The following is an 18,552-nucleotide window of genomic DNA, read 5'->3' as shown; positions in this document are numbered from 1 at the left end:
GCCTGCCCTTCATCATGTGATCTCAGTGTACATTACAATATAATTAAAATAAGAATTCCAAACAAGTTCAGTCATGAAAACCTCCAGACTTGCAGCAGTAGCGAACATCCCAAAAATCTCCAGGCAAAAATAGGTACATATTTGCCTAGTACCAAAAACACTGGAAATATTGGTGCCAGTTGGGTTTCCAGGAGGAAAGAATTCCACAGGTGTGGAACTACCACAGGGAAGCCCCTATCTCATATATAAGTGCAATTTTATCACATAAAAGCAGCAAATGTTATAAATTGCTCTGCTTCCAACATGACTTATACAGTGCAGTCATTCAAGCACTATGTGAAATAAATTAGCTTGGATCCTTATAACCCCATGAATGGGAACTCTGCTCAAGGATTGTTTCTGCTGGCACCCGGTTTCCACCAATTGCCCCTTCATCTCCCTGCGTACCCCTAAAATCTGCTAAAGTGTTGTGGGCCCAGTTCAAGGGAGAAGGTGCTAGCCACAATCATCTAGCCACTTTTACCAGTGGGAACTTTCCTGAATCAAAAGCCTTTCCACTAACAGAAGTAAAGCTCGGAATCCAAACCAGTGGTTGATTGAAATACTGATGAGTAGGCTGAGTTTTCCAAAGTAACAAACCATGACTGAATTTCTGTAATATAAACAATGAAAGTGTGGGGTGGGTGGGTGGGTGCTACATTGAAAAAAGCCACCAAAAACAAGACATTTCATGTCATTTGGAGCTTCTTGAGGCTATACCCCTTTTAAAAAATAAACGTGTGCAGCTGAGACAAAAATGGCCACAACTATAATAGATATTAATGGCTTAGCAAACTCAGGTGCTGAGTTAAAATGGTTATGTAACTCAAAATGGGGCTACTGATGAATAATGGGAACGTTTGCACAAATAGAAAAAAAAAATCTTAAGCAGGTGAAACTAACGGTTGCAACACTCTCCCCCCAAAAAACCACCTCGTTGAGGAAGTGGTCATGCCTTCATTTCCTGCCAATTCTTGAACCACAGCATATGCAGCAGCAGTTTCTCTCCTATGTTTTGAAACTGCGCCCTACCCTTCCACCTTATAGGAATTCTGAGTTTCCAATGGCAACTTACAATGTGGCACAGCTAAATTATGTGTGAAAAGTAGGGAAATCGGCTATATGTGCATGCATGCAAGTGTTACATATATGTGAAGACTGTGGCCACCATTTGGTCTCCAAAAGACTCATATTTGAAGCATTATACTAACGGAGTACTTTGCAAATTTACAAAGCCGCTTGCCTTAGTCACTCCCAATTCTTTCAGTTTAATGTTTTCAAGCTTAATAAACCACTAAACAGCATTTTGAAAAAGTGTCTTTACTTTAATGAGCTTAGTAACATCAAATCAACAATACAAAAATGTGATTTCTTTTTCTTAGCTTTATACATTATTGTGGACCACCTGAAAACTGGACTAAAAAAGCACCTCTCATTAGTCCTGGCCTAAATGTTTGCAGTACATAAAAGGATAGATATTACTATGCGTTTTGTGAATGAAATGTGAACATTAACTTAAATAGCATAGATATATAGAAGGAAGTGCACTGTGTAATACTACAAAAATGTATGTTAGTGTAGGATGAAAAATGTTAAATTGCAATTAACAAATCTGAAGTTACTATACACTGATTTTCAATGTCCTAGTTTGGGCTTGTTTAAATTATTTAAACTATTTAAATTATTTTAAATAGTAGTAAAATTTTAAATATTTAAAATATATTTCCTCTATGAATACCTGTTTATTGGAAGACAGTTTGAGTTTCCTTTTTAACATATATTACTTAAAGCAAAAGGAAAATGATACAATGTTCTGTTAAAGAAGGCTGTACAATCCAGTTGTATCACTTTTGATGCAAACAGAGGCTTAAAAGGAGAAGAAAAAAAATCAATGATATACATCATTTAGAGATGTGGAAACAAATGTTTGTTGGATTACCAATATGCAGGTGCAAGTATTTAGTGTAGCACAGTGTTATCGATTTGTTTGGTTGCCCCCACTGATAAATTAAAAAAGAATGAGAACTTCATGTTTATACATTTGAGTGGGTACTGAATATTTGGAAATCACATGCACATCTGTAGCCAGCCAATTCCACATTCTTGCAGTATTATGAGAATGCAGAGACGCAAGTGACGAGTGTGTATCCTATTGAAATCAGCTACATCACAATCCTAAATACAAAGTGGAAGAAAGTCTGAACGGTTTCAACATACATTGTATTTAGGTGAGGTTTCAGGTGCTCAAATCCTATAACTCTACTTATTGTAAGAGCACTGGCAATTCTCCAAAGCATATCCAGCACTCTCTCAAAATTGCTACTTGCAGGGGGGGTGTCCTTGGAAGGAAGAAAACACAAGGCGGTTGTCTAAGACGAGTAACGTTCAATTTTTATCCCAGAATATTTAGAAAATATCTCTGAGCAAATAACCGTATTTCTCAAGTAACGTTGCTGTTACTCTGCACCTTTATAGCTACAAAACCTATACCCTGAATGCAACAAATACACAATTATTGCTACAACGAAGGCAAATTTCTTCAATCTGTTGGTATAAGATGCCTAAAATCTTCGCTAACATTTTATTTTATTTTCCCAATGGCATTTCATTCTCCTAAACTTGCTTAATTTTGGATACATAAAACACTGTCTGCCTAGCATGGTGATGTTCTCTGTTGTTTACAGGAACCATGGAATATGCTCAAAACTAATTAGAGGCGTCTCAATTAAGAGAGAAATGATAGTGTGCAATTGTGCCTAGGAATACACCCAGGCCCCTACAGCTGCAGACCTTTTCCTGTGCCACAGAGTCACAAAAGACATTGTGTGTGTTCCAAGATGTCCACACTTCATGTGGGACAGTGATTAGGCCTAATAGGCCTCACCAATGCTCAACATGAAGTTGCGTACCCTAGAACAGACACTCCTTGCAACGTACAGGCATTTCTTGAAACACAGGGAGGGCAAACAGGTTGATGCAAGAGTTCTCTGAGGGCAGGAAGTTGAACACCCATCTAGCAATACAAAACTGTCTTTTCCGTTCTACTCCCATATTCCTGAGAAAGTTTCTTATTTATCATTCGCTTGATAAAGTTGTCACCGACTCGGCACGAACCTCCCAATTACTCAGAAGTAAGCTGCAATGATTTAAACGAGACTTAGTCCTAGGTAAGTGGGCATAGGCTTTCATCCTGGGTCTACAACATGGGGCAACCCCAGCTCTTTTGTTTAACTATTGAACCAATATATGTGTAAGCTTGTGTTGAGATGTATATTGCTTTGCTGTAGAAGAACACATTTTGTTTTTGCACTTTGAACCTTCAGTGACTGGTTCTTAAGTATTTCAATTCTAAAATGAGAAGTACGGTAGTTATCTTCCTCCAGCTGAGCAGGCTATTTACATGATGGCCCCAAGGAGATTGCATCTACATTATAAAAAGACTTTCAAATATCTTCCTAACACAACATACTCTCACAGAGCAATGCTACAAAAGAAAGTCTCAGAAGTTCTACAGGGCTTGGATAAGCAGGTAAAAGACTGCAGCCTTAATTATGAGTGAAGATGTACATTTGTTTGCAGGGAGTATGTATATATGCTGAGGTTTCCAAGATAATTCAGCAGTATTACGCTTCTTTGTTTGCAGGTAAGATTCATGCCTGAAATGTTTCTAGGAAGAGGGTCAAGATGCAGCCCTAACACTGGTATGAGTCCAGACCATTAGTTCTTCTACAGAACTAGCAGAGATACAGCAAAATCACAGTCACAGTAATACAACTTGGCTTTTTTCAAGGCAAGTGCAGTATGAAGATATTTTAAGACAAATATCAACAAGAAATTTACCAAAATTTTCATTGCATCCCCCCCCATCAGAAAAAACGAAGTACCACCACATCCTACAATATAAAAACCTTTTGAAACTGCAGAGGTAAACCAACATAATAGGTATCAAGATCAAAAATGTTGTCCTTTGATATTTTGAAATCCTAGTTTAATTCATGATCACAGCCTTTCATTATTCTTTTACAAATCTAAGGTGCAATGAACATATGTACAACTAAAGAAAATACACCATGCTACATACAAGAATATCCTGATTGGCTAGTGAATGAAGAATCCTGCTTTCTTGGCTGAAATTAAGGCACTAAGTGGCAGTGAAAGGACAAATGAATTATATATATATATATATTTATGTATATATATTATCTGACAAAAGTACAATACGTTTAGTCCTTTTACAAGCAGAGGACTTACACATTTTGAATCCAAGACTGAGGTAAGGCATTCTGTTGGCAGATGAAGAAATTTTCCTACTGATCAGAGTTTAACACATTTGTAGTCTAAGTGGGACTACTGGTCCTACTGATTAAAAAAATAACCCAGCTGAGAAAGACAACTACAAAAGAACGTCTGAGGATTTGAAAAGGCACCAAGAAGCAAACAGTTCTGCCATTACCAATTTTTAAAAAAATGTCAGCTGTGTTTAACACTGCATATATAGTCTATCCAATCATCAGTCTTCGGTATCCAGAAGAGAAATGTAGTAGCTATTCAATGAAAATTTCAATTATTCATGTTATTTTAGTAAGAAATTTATTTTCATTCATCAGAAAATAAAATGCAGTGTTTAAACACAACTTAACTTATAAAGCAAACTTATAAAGTCTAGTATGTCTTATTCCTGGTTAACACTGGAGGAAACCTGTATAAACAAAAGGATCTTAAGATATAGTTTACAATATGAAATTAATATATAAAAATGAACAGAATTTACTGAAAACCATGAAAAGTGTATTACAAAGATACACAAAACAATTGTAAGCCACAATATTTTCTCTGTGAAAAATACAACTATTTGTGAGATAAAATGTACAACTGATTTCTTTCCAAAGGGAAAAAAAGCACAGTATAAAGAAAAATACGTTTTTCTTCAAAATAAAAAATGGGGGAAATAGTTAAAGTCATTGTTTTTCATTACAATATAATTTGACACAAAATAGCCGTCAAAGGATTGCACCAACTCCATGTTCAGCCTCCTGAACATAACAGCAGTAAAAGGAGTCCATAAAGCAGAAGGATAATTCTGAATTTGTGATGGCGATTATTCATGTACAGAATTTCATGTCATATTAGCTCTGTTTGCAAAATGTAGAAGACTCTACTTGATCAGACAAATGTAAATATTTGTTTACCACCTAGACTCTTCCTAGTGTACAGAGCCAGAAAAAGCCATGGTATTTTCACCGTAGCCCAAAAATATATATTTAGTGCATGCTTTGATCATTTCAAAAATAAACCTGTCATTTCAATACAAGAGTTTACAAAATAGAAAAAAAAATCATTCTTCAGATTAAAAATGCAGTGAGGTTCATTTGTAGTTCCATTTTCATGGCAGCATAATTTTTCCACGGAACCAAGAACACCACAGATTCCTCAGACTCAGAATAGTCTGGCATGACCAGATTAACCAGAGCTTCTCTGACCTTTCAGTTTCTCATGATGAGTGCTATAGAGGAAACAAATGTAACATTTGGGACAGTGTCCGTTATGAACATTTCTGCTGTACATGATTCAAAAGTTCACCAAACTTCTCAAAGAGGTCTTCTACCCATTTCATATTTTTCATGCATTGCTGTACAATCTCCTCCTGGCCTAGATCTGCACTCTTCTTTTGAACGGAAGAAATCTATTGAGGAGCAATGGAAGCAGGAGATTAGTTTGCAGGTATCTATTCATTCTCAATACTCTCAGAAGTCAGAGGTCTTATGTTTTAGTGGATTTATTCAGCCACCCACAAACCACCTGTGACCAAGGGGCAACCTCATAAACAAAATACAATGCACTGATACTAATGAACTTCCTTGTGCAGCCAAATACGTTCCTTGGCTGAAGCTCTGTTTCTGTACTCATGAAAAACCTACAATATTATTTAACGACTTTACACTCCCTGCAGGTATGCAGCTTGCGAGTACTTCTGGACCCAGTGCTGTCGCTTGAGGCTCAAGGTGGCCTCGGTGGTGCAGAGTGCCTTCCATTGGCTTTGGCCAGGTTGCTTACCAGGGCAAGATGGTTTGACCATATAATACCAATCCTAGCCCGACTGCATTGGCTGCCAATGATTTTCTGGGCCCAATTCAACCTGCTGGTTTTGACCTATAAAGCCTTAAACAGCTCAAGACTACACTACCTCTCTCTCTATATGAAGCAACTGGGACCCTGTAATCATCATCGGAGGCCCTTCTTCACGTGCCCCATCCACAAGAGGGCAGGAACACGAGATTAGGCAATTTCTGCGGTGGCTCCCCACTTGTGGAACACGCTCCCCAGGAAGGCTTGCCTGGCACTTCATTATATATCTTTAGGCACCAAGCAAAAACATTCCTCTTCTTTCGGGCCTTTGGCTAATTATACAATCTATGGCCTTTTAAACTCTGTGTGTGTGTGTGTGGTGGCAGGGAGTACTGATTTTGTTTGTTACTATGGTATGCATTTTTATATTGCAACCCTGTATAAAAGTAACTAAATACCATAAATAAAACTGGCAAGTTTTTCTATTGTCTGAGCTACCTGCATTCATTTCAATCCACAGAAATTGTTCAATGACTTAAGAAGCTTTCAGAATAACCTTAACGTTTCCTGTTCACAAAAGCTCTTGAAAACCCCATATTTTTAGATTTAAATCTAAAAATCACAGTAGGCTCGATATAACGCTTGCGATGCAAAGAGTTTTAAGAAAACGAAACTGCAGATAGGAAACCTTTTGTAACATATTCCAAAACCGAGTTGAAGGGAAGTCAACTATTGTTGTGTGATTTAGTTATTTAGTTATTGTAAGTTTAACTTGTTGGTGTTTTATGATATGTAATGTTTTTCTTCTTTTTTGTTGTTTTTTTGTGTTTTGTTTGTCTTTTTTGTTGCTTTAATGTTTGGTGTTGCATAATGAATTTGAAACTAATAAAAATTAAATTTAAAAAAGAAAAGAAAACCCCATATTACTGTAACCAACAAATCTTAGTATTTTAACTAGTATAACTTCCACAGCATTTTTATTTATTTTATTTCAGAATTTATGAACTACTCCTAGATTTATAGATAAATGTGACAGAATCAGATATAAAAAACTAAAAAATTGCTATCATCAACTTGATAAAAACTGACCTCAACTTTACACCTCAGAAACATGTGGTATTTGTAATGATGGAGTGAGTGATATAAAGAGCACAATGATATCTTTTCTGGATCTACAGCAAACTCCTGCAGAGAAAAATAGTTTTTATTAGCCATGAAGTTAACTATGAACTGATGAGTTTATTGGTACCAATAATTATTCCAACCACTCAGAGATAATATGCACTTGTGAATACATTCATCCACACAAGGCCTGGGTCTAGATCAGGGGTCTGCAACCTTTAAGACAAAAAGAGCCACTTGGACCCGTTTCCGAAGGAAAAAAAACTGGGAGCTGCTGACCCCTGGTCTAGATTAATCCTTCAGTTTGAAAATGGAACTGAGATCCAGCAGAGACTCTTGCAAAGGGGGTTGAGGGAGGCACTGCTCGTTTTATTTCACCTTCCCACTGCAGTCCCTGTGCATCCTCCCACATTGTTCCAGTGGCGGTTCCACCCTCCACAGCAGCTTTTCACGGGACACAGGGGAACTGGCAAAAATAACCCAGTTCCTGTGAATGGAGTTCACCCTTCCCAGTTTATAATGGGAGCCCCGGTTTAGTGCCAGCTAACACTACCCTGCAATTCTGCCCAGTAAAGCTTAACAGGGCTCGGGATGTCGATTTCATGCCCTTTAAGTTTTACCCAGTCTGATGATGATGCCTGGGTCCTCCTCCCTCTGATGTGCTTCTCAGATATCACAATGGATGAACAGGTGAATGCTGGTTTCTTGTTCACTCTTGGATTCTATTTTCTCTTAAGCATTCACCCTCTTGCACTGAATTCCCTCTGTCCAAACATCACTGTGCAGCTGCCTTCAGTTTGCTGCTGCTGCAACTCCCCCATCTCCCCAACATTTTTCTCTCTCCCACTTCAGATAGGCAAATTGCAGACTACTTATTTCTGTTTGCTATATTGATAAAAAAAACCCTTTCAGGAAATGTCTTCCATCATTTCCACCTGGGTACCTTAGGATGGCATTCAACGAAAGCAGTTCAGTGGGGAAAATATTTGCCAGATAGTTAAATGTCTAGGGCTCACAGATTTAGAACAGAGATTCGGAGAACCACTGCAGTTGCTTACATACAGTATTAACATGTTTTGATACAGGTTGAAGTCAAATGTGAAAGCTACTATGTAGGGGGTTAAAAAGGCAACAAGGAAGCCATAAATAAAATTGTCAATATTATCAGCCATAATGGCAGACCTGGAACCATCAGAGATGCTTACAGTAAATCTGACTGCACATCAGCTTAGAAGTCCCACTTGAGTTCAGTGGGGCTTACCTACTCTCAGGGTAGGTGCATGTAGAACCAAATAAAAAAGGGGGCGGGTAGTTCAGTACTTTTGTGTGACGGCTCATTCGCAAGGAAAATGAATACCTCCTGTTGTGAAATCTTTCCTTCAGAGAGCCCCTTTTCTATTCTCTACTTCAACATATTTACTTTTTTAAGAATACAATTTCTTACTGGGCTTCAAAGGAAATGAAACAAGTAAAATATTTTTTTAACAGCTGTTAAACAATTTATGAACAACTGAAAAGCATAAAGTTTAGTACCGCATTTAGATAATGCATGTAAAGATGATTCTAGTAAAGATATTAATATTCCATTAAAAATATAACAGCAAACCACCCCCAAACACTTTAAAAAACACATACCTGTGCTAATTTTGAGGCTGCTTTAGAAATCCTCAGTGTTTTCTTGTTATAAGCTTTGCCATTCATTTTGATTCTAGGAATTACACTCACTCCAGTTTTTGTTTTAGAATCTCGATTGATTACGGTCAGTTCAGGGAAGCTTTCCAAAGCAGCCTTAGAAGAGAGCAAAAAGGCAGAAATATACAGTCTGTGCAGGATTCCACTACGTCAAATTAATAAGCAACAAATTTTATTAGAATTCTTTGATAAAATAAGTCTTTAAAAGAATGCAGGAGCAATTACTGTTATTCGAGTTCTTAAAAATATATTCAGTTAATCCTGTTCAGGTGATTTACCCAATTAAGGTAAGATATAGTTTCATATTATGCTAACTGGTGTTTACAGGAAGTCTCCCTTTCATCTGAAAATGCAGGATTATAGCTGGGCAATTTTTATCTGAAGGGATAAAAATATATACAAGAAATCCAATAGGAATTTGCACTGATGTTTTATTTGCTTTGTATGATTAGACATCACTTCCCAAAAGATCTCAAGCAATTTAAGAGCAGTAAATAATTAATAAAACCATTTTAACTATCAATACCTTGAGTGAACGCTCCAAGCTCAATTTGGACAGCAGCCTTTTTCTATTGTCGTTTAGCATGCCATCAATTTTTCTCATATGAGGCAAAAGCAGCTCATCTGAAAAAGCAGAACACAATATATGATACTTCAAAGCAAAGCAAGCACTGGCCAAAAGCAGAAAGAGGTAAGAAAAAGGGTCACGAACAAGCTCAGTAAAATATACCCAGACGACTCAAACAAGTTAATCTGTATTTATAATCTATATTTCAACCTATTTTGTATTTTATATATTGGAGTTTACTGTATACAGCTTAGATAATCAGTTTGAAGCAGTATCTAAACAAGCAAGAACTCTTGCTTTTCTAGAGGGGAGGATTGAGGGATGTGAGTATAGAAACCTGACTTTTGCATGACTGGAATTAGCCTACAATACAAAGAGTCAAATCTGCCCTCCCCTCTTTGCCTCTGGCCCCTCCCACCATTGACATGTGGCCCCTCCCCTAGAAGGCTGCCCCTACCAGTGATCTACAGACTACCATTTGGGACCCCTGAACTCTAAATGCTTGTGATCTCAAGCTGATGTCTTATCCGTTCCTTGAACAAAGATATCATACGGGAAACAGAAATAAGCTACACAAAGTGAAAGGTTGAACACACTGTACCATTGCTCCTCTCCAACGCCAGCATAGTATCTGGATCCAAGGCAATACTAACAAGCAGTTCCATGTAGCTCCTAAATGTTTCTTTCATAGCTCTGGTGTTCAAAAAACGAGCAATGATAGGAGCTGGAGGTGCAGTGTCTGAAATACAGTATCAGAAATACAAATATATTGTTCCAATTGCATTTTGTTTACAGGCCTAGAAATTCATTACGATTCTGGTGACCTCTAGTGACCATTCAAAGAAATACATTATGCATTATTTTAGTAAGGACTGAAGTGTTAAGATCCTTAACAGTTGAAAAAAAGCTTCAAATAATTTAAACAAGAACAAAATATGGATTCTTACTGGATTAGTTATAAGCTGAAAAATAGTGCTTAGGAGGAGTTTTTATGATTATACTGCATTCAAATTCAAGCTTAAACTTTTTCTTCATTTTGGAAAATTAGCATCCTTTGCTTTGAAAACCTAAATGAAAGATTTGAAAATAACATGGCTGCTACAGAAGAATTAACCAATGCCCAAACACACTGCAAGTGCCACTTAAAATTAAATGTTAAAGAAGTCGTTCCTAATAAGGACAGTGGAGTGGAGACTTGGGAGAAACCTTTCTGCCTGACAGAAATTGCCAAAGGTCAAACCAATCCAGAGTGTGTTACCAACCCTATAGCCAACATGGCCTGCCTCATCTCTTAGATGCCTACGTATTCTTGAGCATGCTGTCTGCAAAGAGTTGCAAATGTGTTGGCGTTCCATGTGACTGGGCTTCCTGACCATGCGGGGTGCTTATACATGTATGCATGTAAGCATCCCTTCAGACACTGAGCTGTAATGTTGGTAACGTTGAGCTGGGTCCAAGAGGTGCAGCCCCTGTTCCCTCCTCCATATGCAAAGTAAATGCGTGCTGGCAATGTCTGCATAAGACTCCACTCATCCCACGTTATGAAGCAATATAAAAAAAGTTGCCCTCTTCAAAAATGGTGGCTTTGAAATGTTCACAATTACCATGCAACAAAACAGCAAATGACATTTTGTGACGCAATGAATTTTTGTTCTACTAAAAGGGGGGAGGAAAAGCAGCACCAAAAGCAAGAGAAGTCATGAAAGAGGCTGAGCCTCAAAGTGGTGCCAGTAATCTTTATAAAATATAGTTTTTGCAAAATAAAGTCCAATGTGTTTTGGTTAAAAGCAACCTTCTTCAGGGCACTTATTAAGAATGAGGTTTTCCTATCAAGTTAGCAGCTCTCCACCAAGTTTTGCTGAGATATTTGCAAAGCTTATTAATTTTTTTTGAAGATATTACATAATCAGAACACCTAGTTTTGACATTGTGGCACTTACCTTCCTCGTCACTCTGGAGTTGAGGGGCAGGGGGCAATTCTTCTTTCCATGTTTTCCGTTTCTTTGGTGGTGGTTCTGCCTTTATCTTTGGCTGCTTAGCTTTGGGTTTCACTACAGAAACTTTTGTTGTTGCAGGTGTAGTTTTTGATGCTGGAGGCTCAGGAGATTTGTTGATGCTAGTGCTTGGCTTACAATGGACAGGCCTACAAATTGAAAGCAAAAGTAAATGAAAGGAACTATTGTGAGTATCAGTTTCACCTTTATAAACTGAATTAACCTCATTTAGGTTATTCATTAATTTAACCTCCATTATTCTCTCTGCATTAATGCCTTTATGGACTTTTACTCCATTTTCACCTGCAGACAAGCACAATTGTTTAAATGATCTACTACTGGGAAAGATCCACTGCAACATGAGCAGACTGTTAGGATATTTCCGTTCCACCTTAAAAAGGGAGCAGGCTTTGAGAGTCACAGAGTCTGCGCATGTCCTAGTCACGGGATGTTTATGTTTGCTGTTTCCTTTCGATTTCAGTCGGTCGGAGTCACTGACTCAGAACGGTCATGTTTTTCCTTTGTTCTGTTCAACGCTAAATAAAGTCTGTAAATTATGCTCTCTTCTGCGGTGCAAGCTTTCTGGCTGTGGTTTCTGCTGATAAAGAACAGTGTGCACAAGCCTGGAATGTGGCAATCTATTTCTGAGGCTTTGTGTCGCTAACTGCTGGATCTGCCTGGCTACGGGAGATCGATGGACGTTCGGCAGCCGGCTTGGGGCCATGATGGACTATATCTCCCTGGCAGTTTCCCAACAACAAGGTTATGGGCCCAGATTCACAGCACCTACAGGAGAGTAAAGCTGCAACAGACTGCGTTTGAGAGGTATGAAGTGGGAAAAGCAAAAGAAAGGGAGGCTTTTCTGTTTTACCTCGGACGGAGCCTTTGAACTCCGGCAAGGCTAAATTGGCCTGGGAGCCGTGCCAAAAGAGTTCGTGATTAATGGCTGCCAAGATAAGGAGTCTCTGAAGTTAAAAAAGGCTCACGGCTCAAGTAAAAAGCTGGAATGGAGTTTTTCCACGCTTTTGAAGCTTCAGAGGCCACTGAGTGCCCAAAGTTAAATGGGCAGAATTATGAAACCTGGGCAAAATGGTGTGAGAGTTTGCTGCGTCAGTTTAGGGTGTGGCATACCGTGAGTGAGGCCCCCCCAGTTCCTCTGACAGAGAGATGGAAAGCCGATGATTCGAAGGCGATTGACGTAATAGTCTTATCCGTATCTCTTGAGGAAATTAAGACGCTGGCTGGCAACACCACTGCACGTGGAATGTGGTATGCTTTGATGAAAGCTCACAAGTCAGTCATCCCAGCCCAGAGTTTGACTGCATCGGAGGTCCTGGCTGTTTCCCAGAATGCGAGTGAATGCAGGGATGCTGAGGGCACCGGTTGCAAGCTGCAGGGGGAGCAGACTGTGATGTCATCCCAGGCAGCATTCCAGCCTCCAGGGGGAGCCAAGGAGTCGGCAGCTGAGAGCTCTGTTTCTCGTGAGAACCAAGGTCATCGCCTTTGCAGAGGCCGGAAAGGCAAAGGTAAACAGGCGTCTGCAGATGGCCAGGAGGGAAGGGAGGGTGAAGAGCCCGCGCCAGGGAAAAACAAAGCTATGTTTGCTGGCACAGCTTCACCAAAGGCTAAAGGCACGTCTGCTGACCAGAAGCAGGGGGGCAAGCTGCAAAAGCCCACGCCAGTGGAAGACAAAGCTATGTCTGCTGGCACAGCTTCACCAAAGGCTAAAGGCACGTCTGCTGGCCAGGAGCAGCAGGGGGGCAAGCTGCAAAAGCCCAAGTCAGTGGAAAACAAGGGTTTGCTTGCTGTAAAGACTGCTCCAACAGCCAAAGGCAGGTTTATTATCGATTCAGGTGCCAGCCGCCACATCTCGAAGGATCGCCACCTGTTTATCTCCTTCAAGCCTCAGGAAGGTGAGATCCACCTGGCTGATGGAAGGACGTTGCAAATTGCAGGAGAAGGGACTGTGAAACTTGCAAGTTTGCATACAACCATCAGTAATGTTCTGTATGTTCCTGGAGCTGCAAGCAATTTGTTGAGCGTCCCGCAGCTTACTGGACGTGGTTTTCAGATTTCCTTCAAGAGGAGCATCTGTGTCATCAGTAAAGGCAAAGAGGACTATTTGCATGCAAAGTTTATGGATGGTTTGTTCCATATAACTTATGAGGACACTGCTGTTGTATCTAATGCTGATTCTTGTTGTGTTGCACAAACTAACAAAGTTCTTCATGCAGGTTGCATTCATGAAGCGCATCGAAGGTTTGGTCACCTCTCTTGGAAGGCACTGGCCAAGATGCCAGAGGTGGTTGAAGGTTTGAACATCAAACCCTGTAAATTTCACATGAAATGTGTATCTTGTGCAGAGAACAAGGTGAAGGTTGCTCCAAAAGGCAAAGAGTCTAGCAGGCAGGCTTCCAAGCCCTACCAGCTAGTGCACGCAGACCTGGTTGGGCCACTTACGCCCTCTTTGGGAGGAGCAAGGTTCTTCATGGTTCTAATTGATTCTTTTTCTAGGTACATTCATGTGTTTTTGCTCGAACAGAAATCGCAAGCGTTTCCTAAGTTTAAGGCATTCTGTGCTTGGCTGGAGAATGCTCACGGTAAACGTATCGGCTGTCTGTTTACCGATCGCGGCGGGGAATTCACTTCTCAGCAGTTTGAAGCTTTCCTGACTGAGAAGGGAATCCAGCATGACATGTCAACCCCCAGATCGCCATGGATGAATGGGCTTGCGGAGAGAGCAAATCAAACATTGCTGCAAGGAATGAAAACTTTGTTGCATGATGCCAATCTCCCTGATAAGTTTTGGGGGGAAGCTTTGGGGAATCTGGTTTACTCCGTTAATCGCAGATTGTCATCACCCATAGGTTGTACCCCCTATGAGAAGATGTTTGGCAAGAAACCCAACACCAAACACATGAGAATTTTTGGTTCTGACATGTGGGTACGCACCCCACAAACCAACAGGCTTGGGAAGCGTGGGGCACATGGTTTGTTCATGGGGTACGAAAAAGGTGCATACAGGGTATGGATGACTAACTCTAAATCCATTAAGTTCACAAGGAGTGTTGAGTACAATCCTAAGTGGGGGGAAAATGTGGGAATTTTCCAGAGTTACCCAGAGGAGGATGAAGGTGATGTCAAGCAAGCAGCTAAAGCTGAGGAAGCTGCTGAGGATGATGATGATGATGATGATGATGATGATGATCAGAGTTCGGATTCCAGTTCAGTGGGCGGCGCTGCTGCTGATGTCAGTGAGAGTGATGACACAGCAGACTACAAGAGTGCAAAGGCCTCAGTCAGACCATCTGATGCGTCTGACAATGAACTGGAAGAACCACTGTTCACCATTGGTCATTTTTCTCCTAAGAAAGAGGAGATGAGTCCAGAAGACTTGCGTCTAGTACGTAGGTCTGAAAGGGCGACCAAAGGCAGACCTCCTAAGAGATTTGCTGATGAGTTTGCTAAGACTGCAACTGCTGTTCTTAGTAGCTCAGAGAAGGTGTGGGAACCTTCAAGCTTCAAAGAGGTTCAGGAGTTAACCTCTAAAGATGCTGAGCCTTGGCTTAATGCCATGAAGGCTGAAGTTGATTCCTTGAACAGGAACCAAACTTGGGAGCTGGTACCGGTAGTCCCAGGTATGAGACTGGTTGGCAGCAAATGGGTCTTCAAGGCCAAGACAGACCAGAATGGCAAGGTTGTCAGACACAAAGCCAGATTGGTTGCCAGAGGTTTTTCACAGGTACCAGGACAGGATTACCACGAGACCTACTCACCCACCGTCAAATATGAGAGCATTCGGCTGATGCTCAAGATTGCTGCGGAGGAGAAACTGCATGTTTCCCACCACGACATTAATACAGCTTTTTTGTACGGGATTTTGAACGAGGAGCTGTTTATGCTTCCACCTGACGGGATGCAGATACAGAAGGGAATGGTCTGTAAACTGCGGAAATCCTTATATGGTCTCAAGCAGAGTGCTAGGTGTTGGAACACAAAACTCACTGAAACGTTGCTTTCTCTAGGTTTTCACCAGGGCAAAGCTGATCCATGTGTGTTTGTCAAGGAGGAGGGGCAAAACAAACTGTATTGTTTATGTTTTGTTGATGATCTTCTGATGTTTTGGAAGAATCAGGCTTTCTATCAAAGCACCCTAGCTCAACTGAAGGAGCACTTTGACATGAAGGATCTTGGTGAGGTATCCAACTATCTTTCTCTGCAGGTGGAGAAGGACCAAGCAGGTAATTTTCTGGTACACCAAACACAGAAAATTGCTGATGTATTAACCAGGTTGAATTTGGTTGATGCAAACCCAGCAGACACACCGATGGTGACAGGTTACCAGGTAGACAGTACTGCTGAAGCGTTTTCTGACACAACGCTATACAGATGCGTTCTAGGCAAGCTGAATTTCATTGCCAGATGTTCAAGACCTGACATAGCTGTAAGCTGTAATCTGCTTAGCAGACATGCCAACAATCCTACGGTTCAGGATTGGAAAGCTCTGAAGCGCATAGCCCGCTATTTGAAAGGGACTATGCACTACAGGCTGAGGTTCACCAGTCAGAAGACTGGAGGTCTTGAAATCTTTGCAGATGCAAGTTTTGGAAGTGACACCACAGATGGTACAAGCACTTCTGGAGTATGCTACATGTACAACCACTGCCTGTTTGACTGGTTGTGCAAGAAGCAAACAACAGTGAGCCTAAGTTCCTGTGAAGCAGAACTCAATGCTCTGTCATTTTCACTCATGGATTGTGAATGGTTGATGCAACTGTTTAAGGACATCAGGGTTTCTGTGAAATGTCCTATACAAGTGTATCAAGACAATAGATCGTGTTTGGCTTTGCTGAACTCCGAGAGTTGCAAGCAAAGAACCAAGTACTTGCAGATTAAGCTACATCGTGCAAGAGAGTGTATTCAAAAGGGACTGATTCGGGTGTCCTACATGGCAGGAAATGAAATTCCTGCTGATCTGTTGTCTAAGGTTGTTAACAGAGAACAACATAAGGTTTATGTACAAAGGTTGCAATTGAGTGAACCACGGGTACAACAGGTTACACGAAAAGGGGGAGGATGTTAGGATATTTCCGTTCCACCTTAAAAAGGGAGCAGGCTTTGAGAGTCACAGAGTCTGCGCATGTCCTAGTCACGGGATGTTTATGTTTGCTGTTTCCTTTCGATCTCAGTCGGTCGGAGTCACTGACTCAGAACGGTCATGTTTTTCCTTTGTTCTGTTCAACGCTAAATAAAGTCTGTAAATTATGCTCTCTTCTGCGGTGCAAGCTTTCTGGCTGTGGTTTCTGCTGATAAAGAACAGTGTGCACAAGCCTGGAATGTGGCAATCTATTTCTGAGGCTTTGTGTCGCTAACTGCTGGATCTGCCTGGCTACGGGAGATCGATGGACGTTCGGCAGCCGGCTTGGGGCCATGATGGACTATATCTCCCTGGCAGTTTCCCTGGCAGTTTCTCTTCTGCTCATGCAACAGGGCTTCTCCTTCTCGTCCTCCCCCGGACTCTGCACCCACCCAAAAAACAAATCTGCTCCAGAAGGGCGGAGCAGCTGATTTTGAGAGCACAGTGAGAGGAACTGGATGAGGAAGAAGTCCTGTTGCAAAGCAGGTTTCCATTGTGCAAGTGAGTGGTCATGATTAGATATAGCACACCAGTTCTGAATGTGTTGTTAGCTGGTAATCTGATGTGTTCAAATTTACTCATGCATATGCCAGGTTGCTCCCACCCAACCATTAGATGCTGAAAGACTAACTAGTAGAATTTTGTGAATGGGAGAAAGGAGGAATGTCGCTTCTCATTTAACAGCAAGCAAGCTCCACAGAAGGAACTAAGAGGAAACCCAAAGAATGACACTAATCTGAAAAATATTGGCTGGGGAAAAATGTATCTATGAACATCATCACACAACTATGGTTTAGAGCACTGCCAATGGGCTGCAGAGAGTCTTAGGGTCATGTGCTCATCATAATTCATTTTGTAATTCAATTCAGCCATAAGGCAGCTTACAACATGAAAAGATTCACATAATTATAAACATAAGTAGTCATAAACAATAAACAAAGCACATCAAAAAGCAGCCAACCATAACAAACCATAAGATCCAAAAATAAAGATCCAGAAATTAGTAGCAATAACAGCAACAAAAGACCCCCAAAGCAATACTCCAACCCCAGAGTCTGTTCAGCAGCCTCAGCTTTCGTAGCTAGAGTCTGTCAGGGACCCTCCTTCCCAAACCAGGTGGAAAAAGGCTAGTAAAGCAGGGAGCAGGTCTTCCAGGACTCAGAGCCAAGATGCTCCCGTTCTGTTCTCCATTGTACACAAGGAGAGTGAAAGTTCCATATTCTCTTTTACCTAAACCTCAGTTCCCAAAGTTTGTACATAATGGGAAACAATGGTTTAGTCAAAAGTGAGCAAAGATACTTTTCCCCCGCCTCTTATACATGGAAGAGAACCATGCATGCCCAAAGTGTGTAATTACGCAAACCAGTCCATGTTTTCAGTCTATTCTATTTGTTGCAACTACAAATAAATATTATGGATGTCTGCTTTAAAAAAATACAAAATATTTCTATTAAAATCTACAAATGTTAAAGCTTTTCTATTTGACACTTTATTTTATCAAAATAAAATACCTTGCAGACGGCACAGGCTTATTTCTGGGTCTCTTGGAACACACTCTGACATACTCTTTCTTGTTTGTATTTTCTATAAACTTCACGTATACTCTTTTGTACTTTGATTTTGCATCTCCAAAATACCCAAGATACTGCAACGAGAAAAAACACAGACATAGTACATGCAGATTATTGCACTCAATTTTGCACAGGATAATTTATATTTAAGTTTAAATAATGGGTTGCATCCAGATATAAGTGTGAGCACAAGGCATCTAGGCCTGCTGAGGGTCCTCCAGGAAAGGGCTGGGATGTAACATGGGGGAGCTGAAGTAGGTGGGAACTAAGCCCAAGAGAGGCAGTGTAATAATGCACAGCCAAAGAGAGAGAGAGAGAGAGAGAGAGAGAGAGAGAGAGCGCTAACATTATTTTAGGCTGCAT

At 40.6% G+C, this 18,552-nt stretch overlaps 1 protein-coding gene across 1 annotated transcript in view; it reads right to left on the bottom strand.

Moving 5' to 3' along the window:
- Window positions 1-1,343: 1,343 nt before the first annotated feature.
- The window catches only part of QSER1 (glutamine and serine rich 1), a 46,704-nt gene continuing 29,495 nt past the window's right edge, over window positions 1,344-18,552 (bottom strand). The window contains exons 7-13 of the mRNA XM_028730306.2: window positions 18,130-18,263; window positions 11,428-11,630; window positions 10,089-10,226; window positions 9,446-9,543; window positions 8,863-9,015; window positions 7,195-7,290; window positions 1,344-5,722 (exon numbers count right to left, since the gene is read on the bottom strand). Of these exons, the coding sequence (XP_028586139.2) occupies window positions 5,582-5,722; window positions 7,195-7,290; window positions 8,863-9,015; window positions 9,446-9,543; window positions 10,089-10,226; window positions 11,428-11,630; window positions 18,130-18,263 (963 nt within the window). The 3' untranslated portion in view covers window positions 1,344-5,581. The remainder of the gene's footprint in view (window positions 5,723-7,194; window positions 7,291-8,862; window positions 9,016-9,445; window positions 9,544-10,088; window positions 10,227-11,427; window positions 11,631-18,129; window positions 18,264-18,552) is intronic.

Source organism: Podarcis muralis, chromosome 1 (assembly GCF_964188315.1).
Source record: "Podarcis muralis chromosome 1, rPodMur119.hap1.1, whole genome shotgun sequence".
NCBI lineage: Eukaryota > Metazoa > Chordata > Lepidosauria > Squamata > Lacertidae > Podarcis > Podarcis muralis.
Note: the sequence above shows the minus strand (reverse complement) of the source record. Positions and strands in the feature narration are given on the sequence as shown.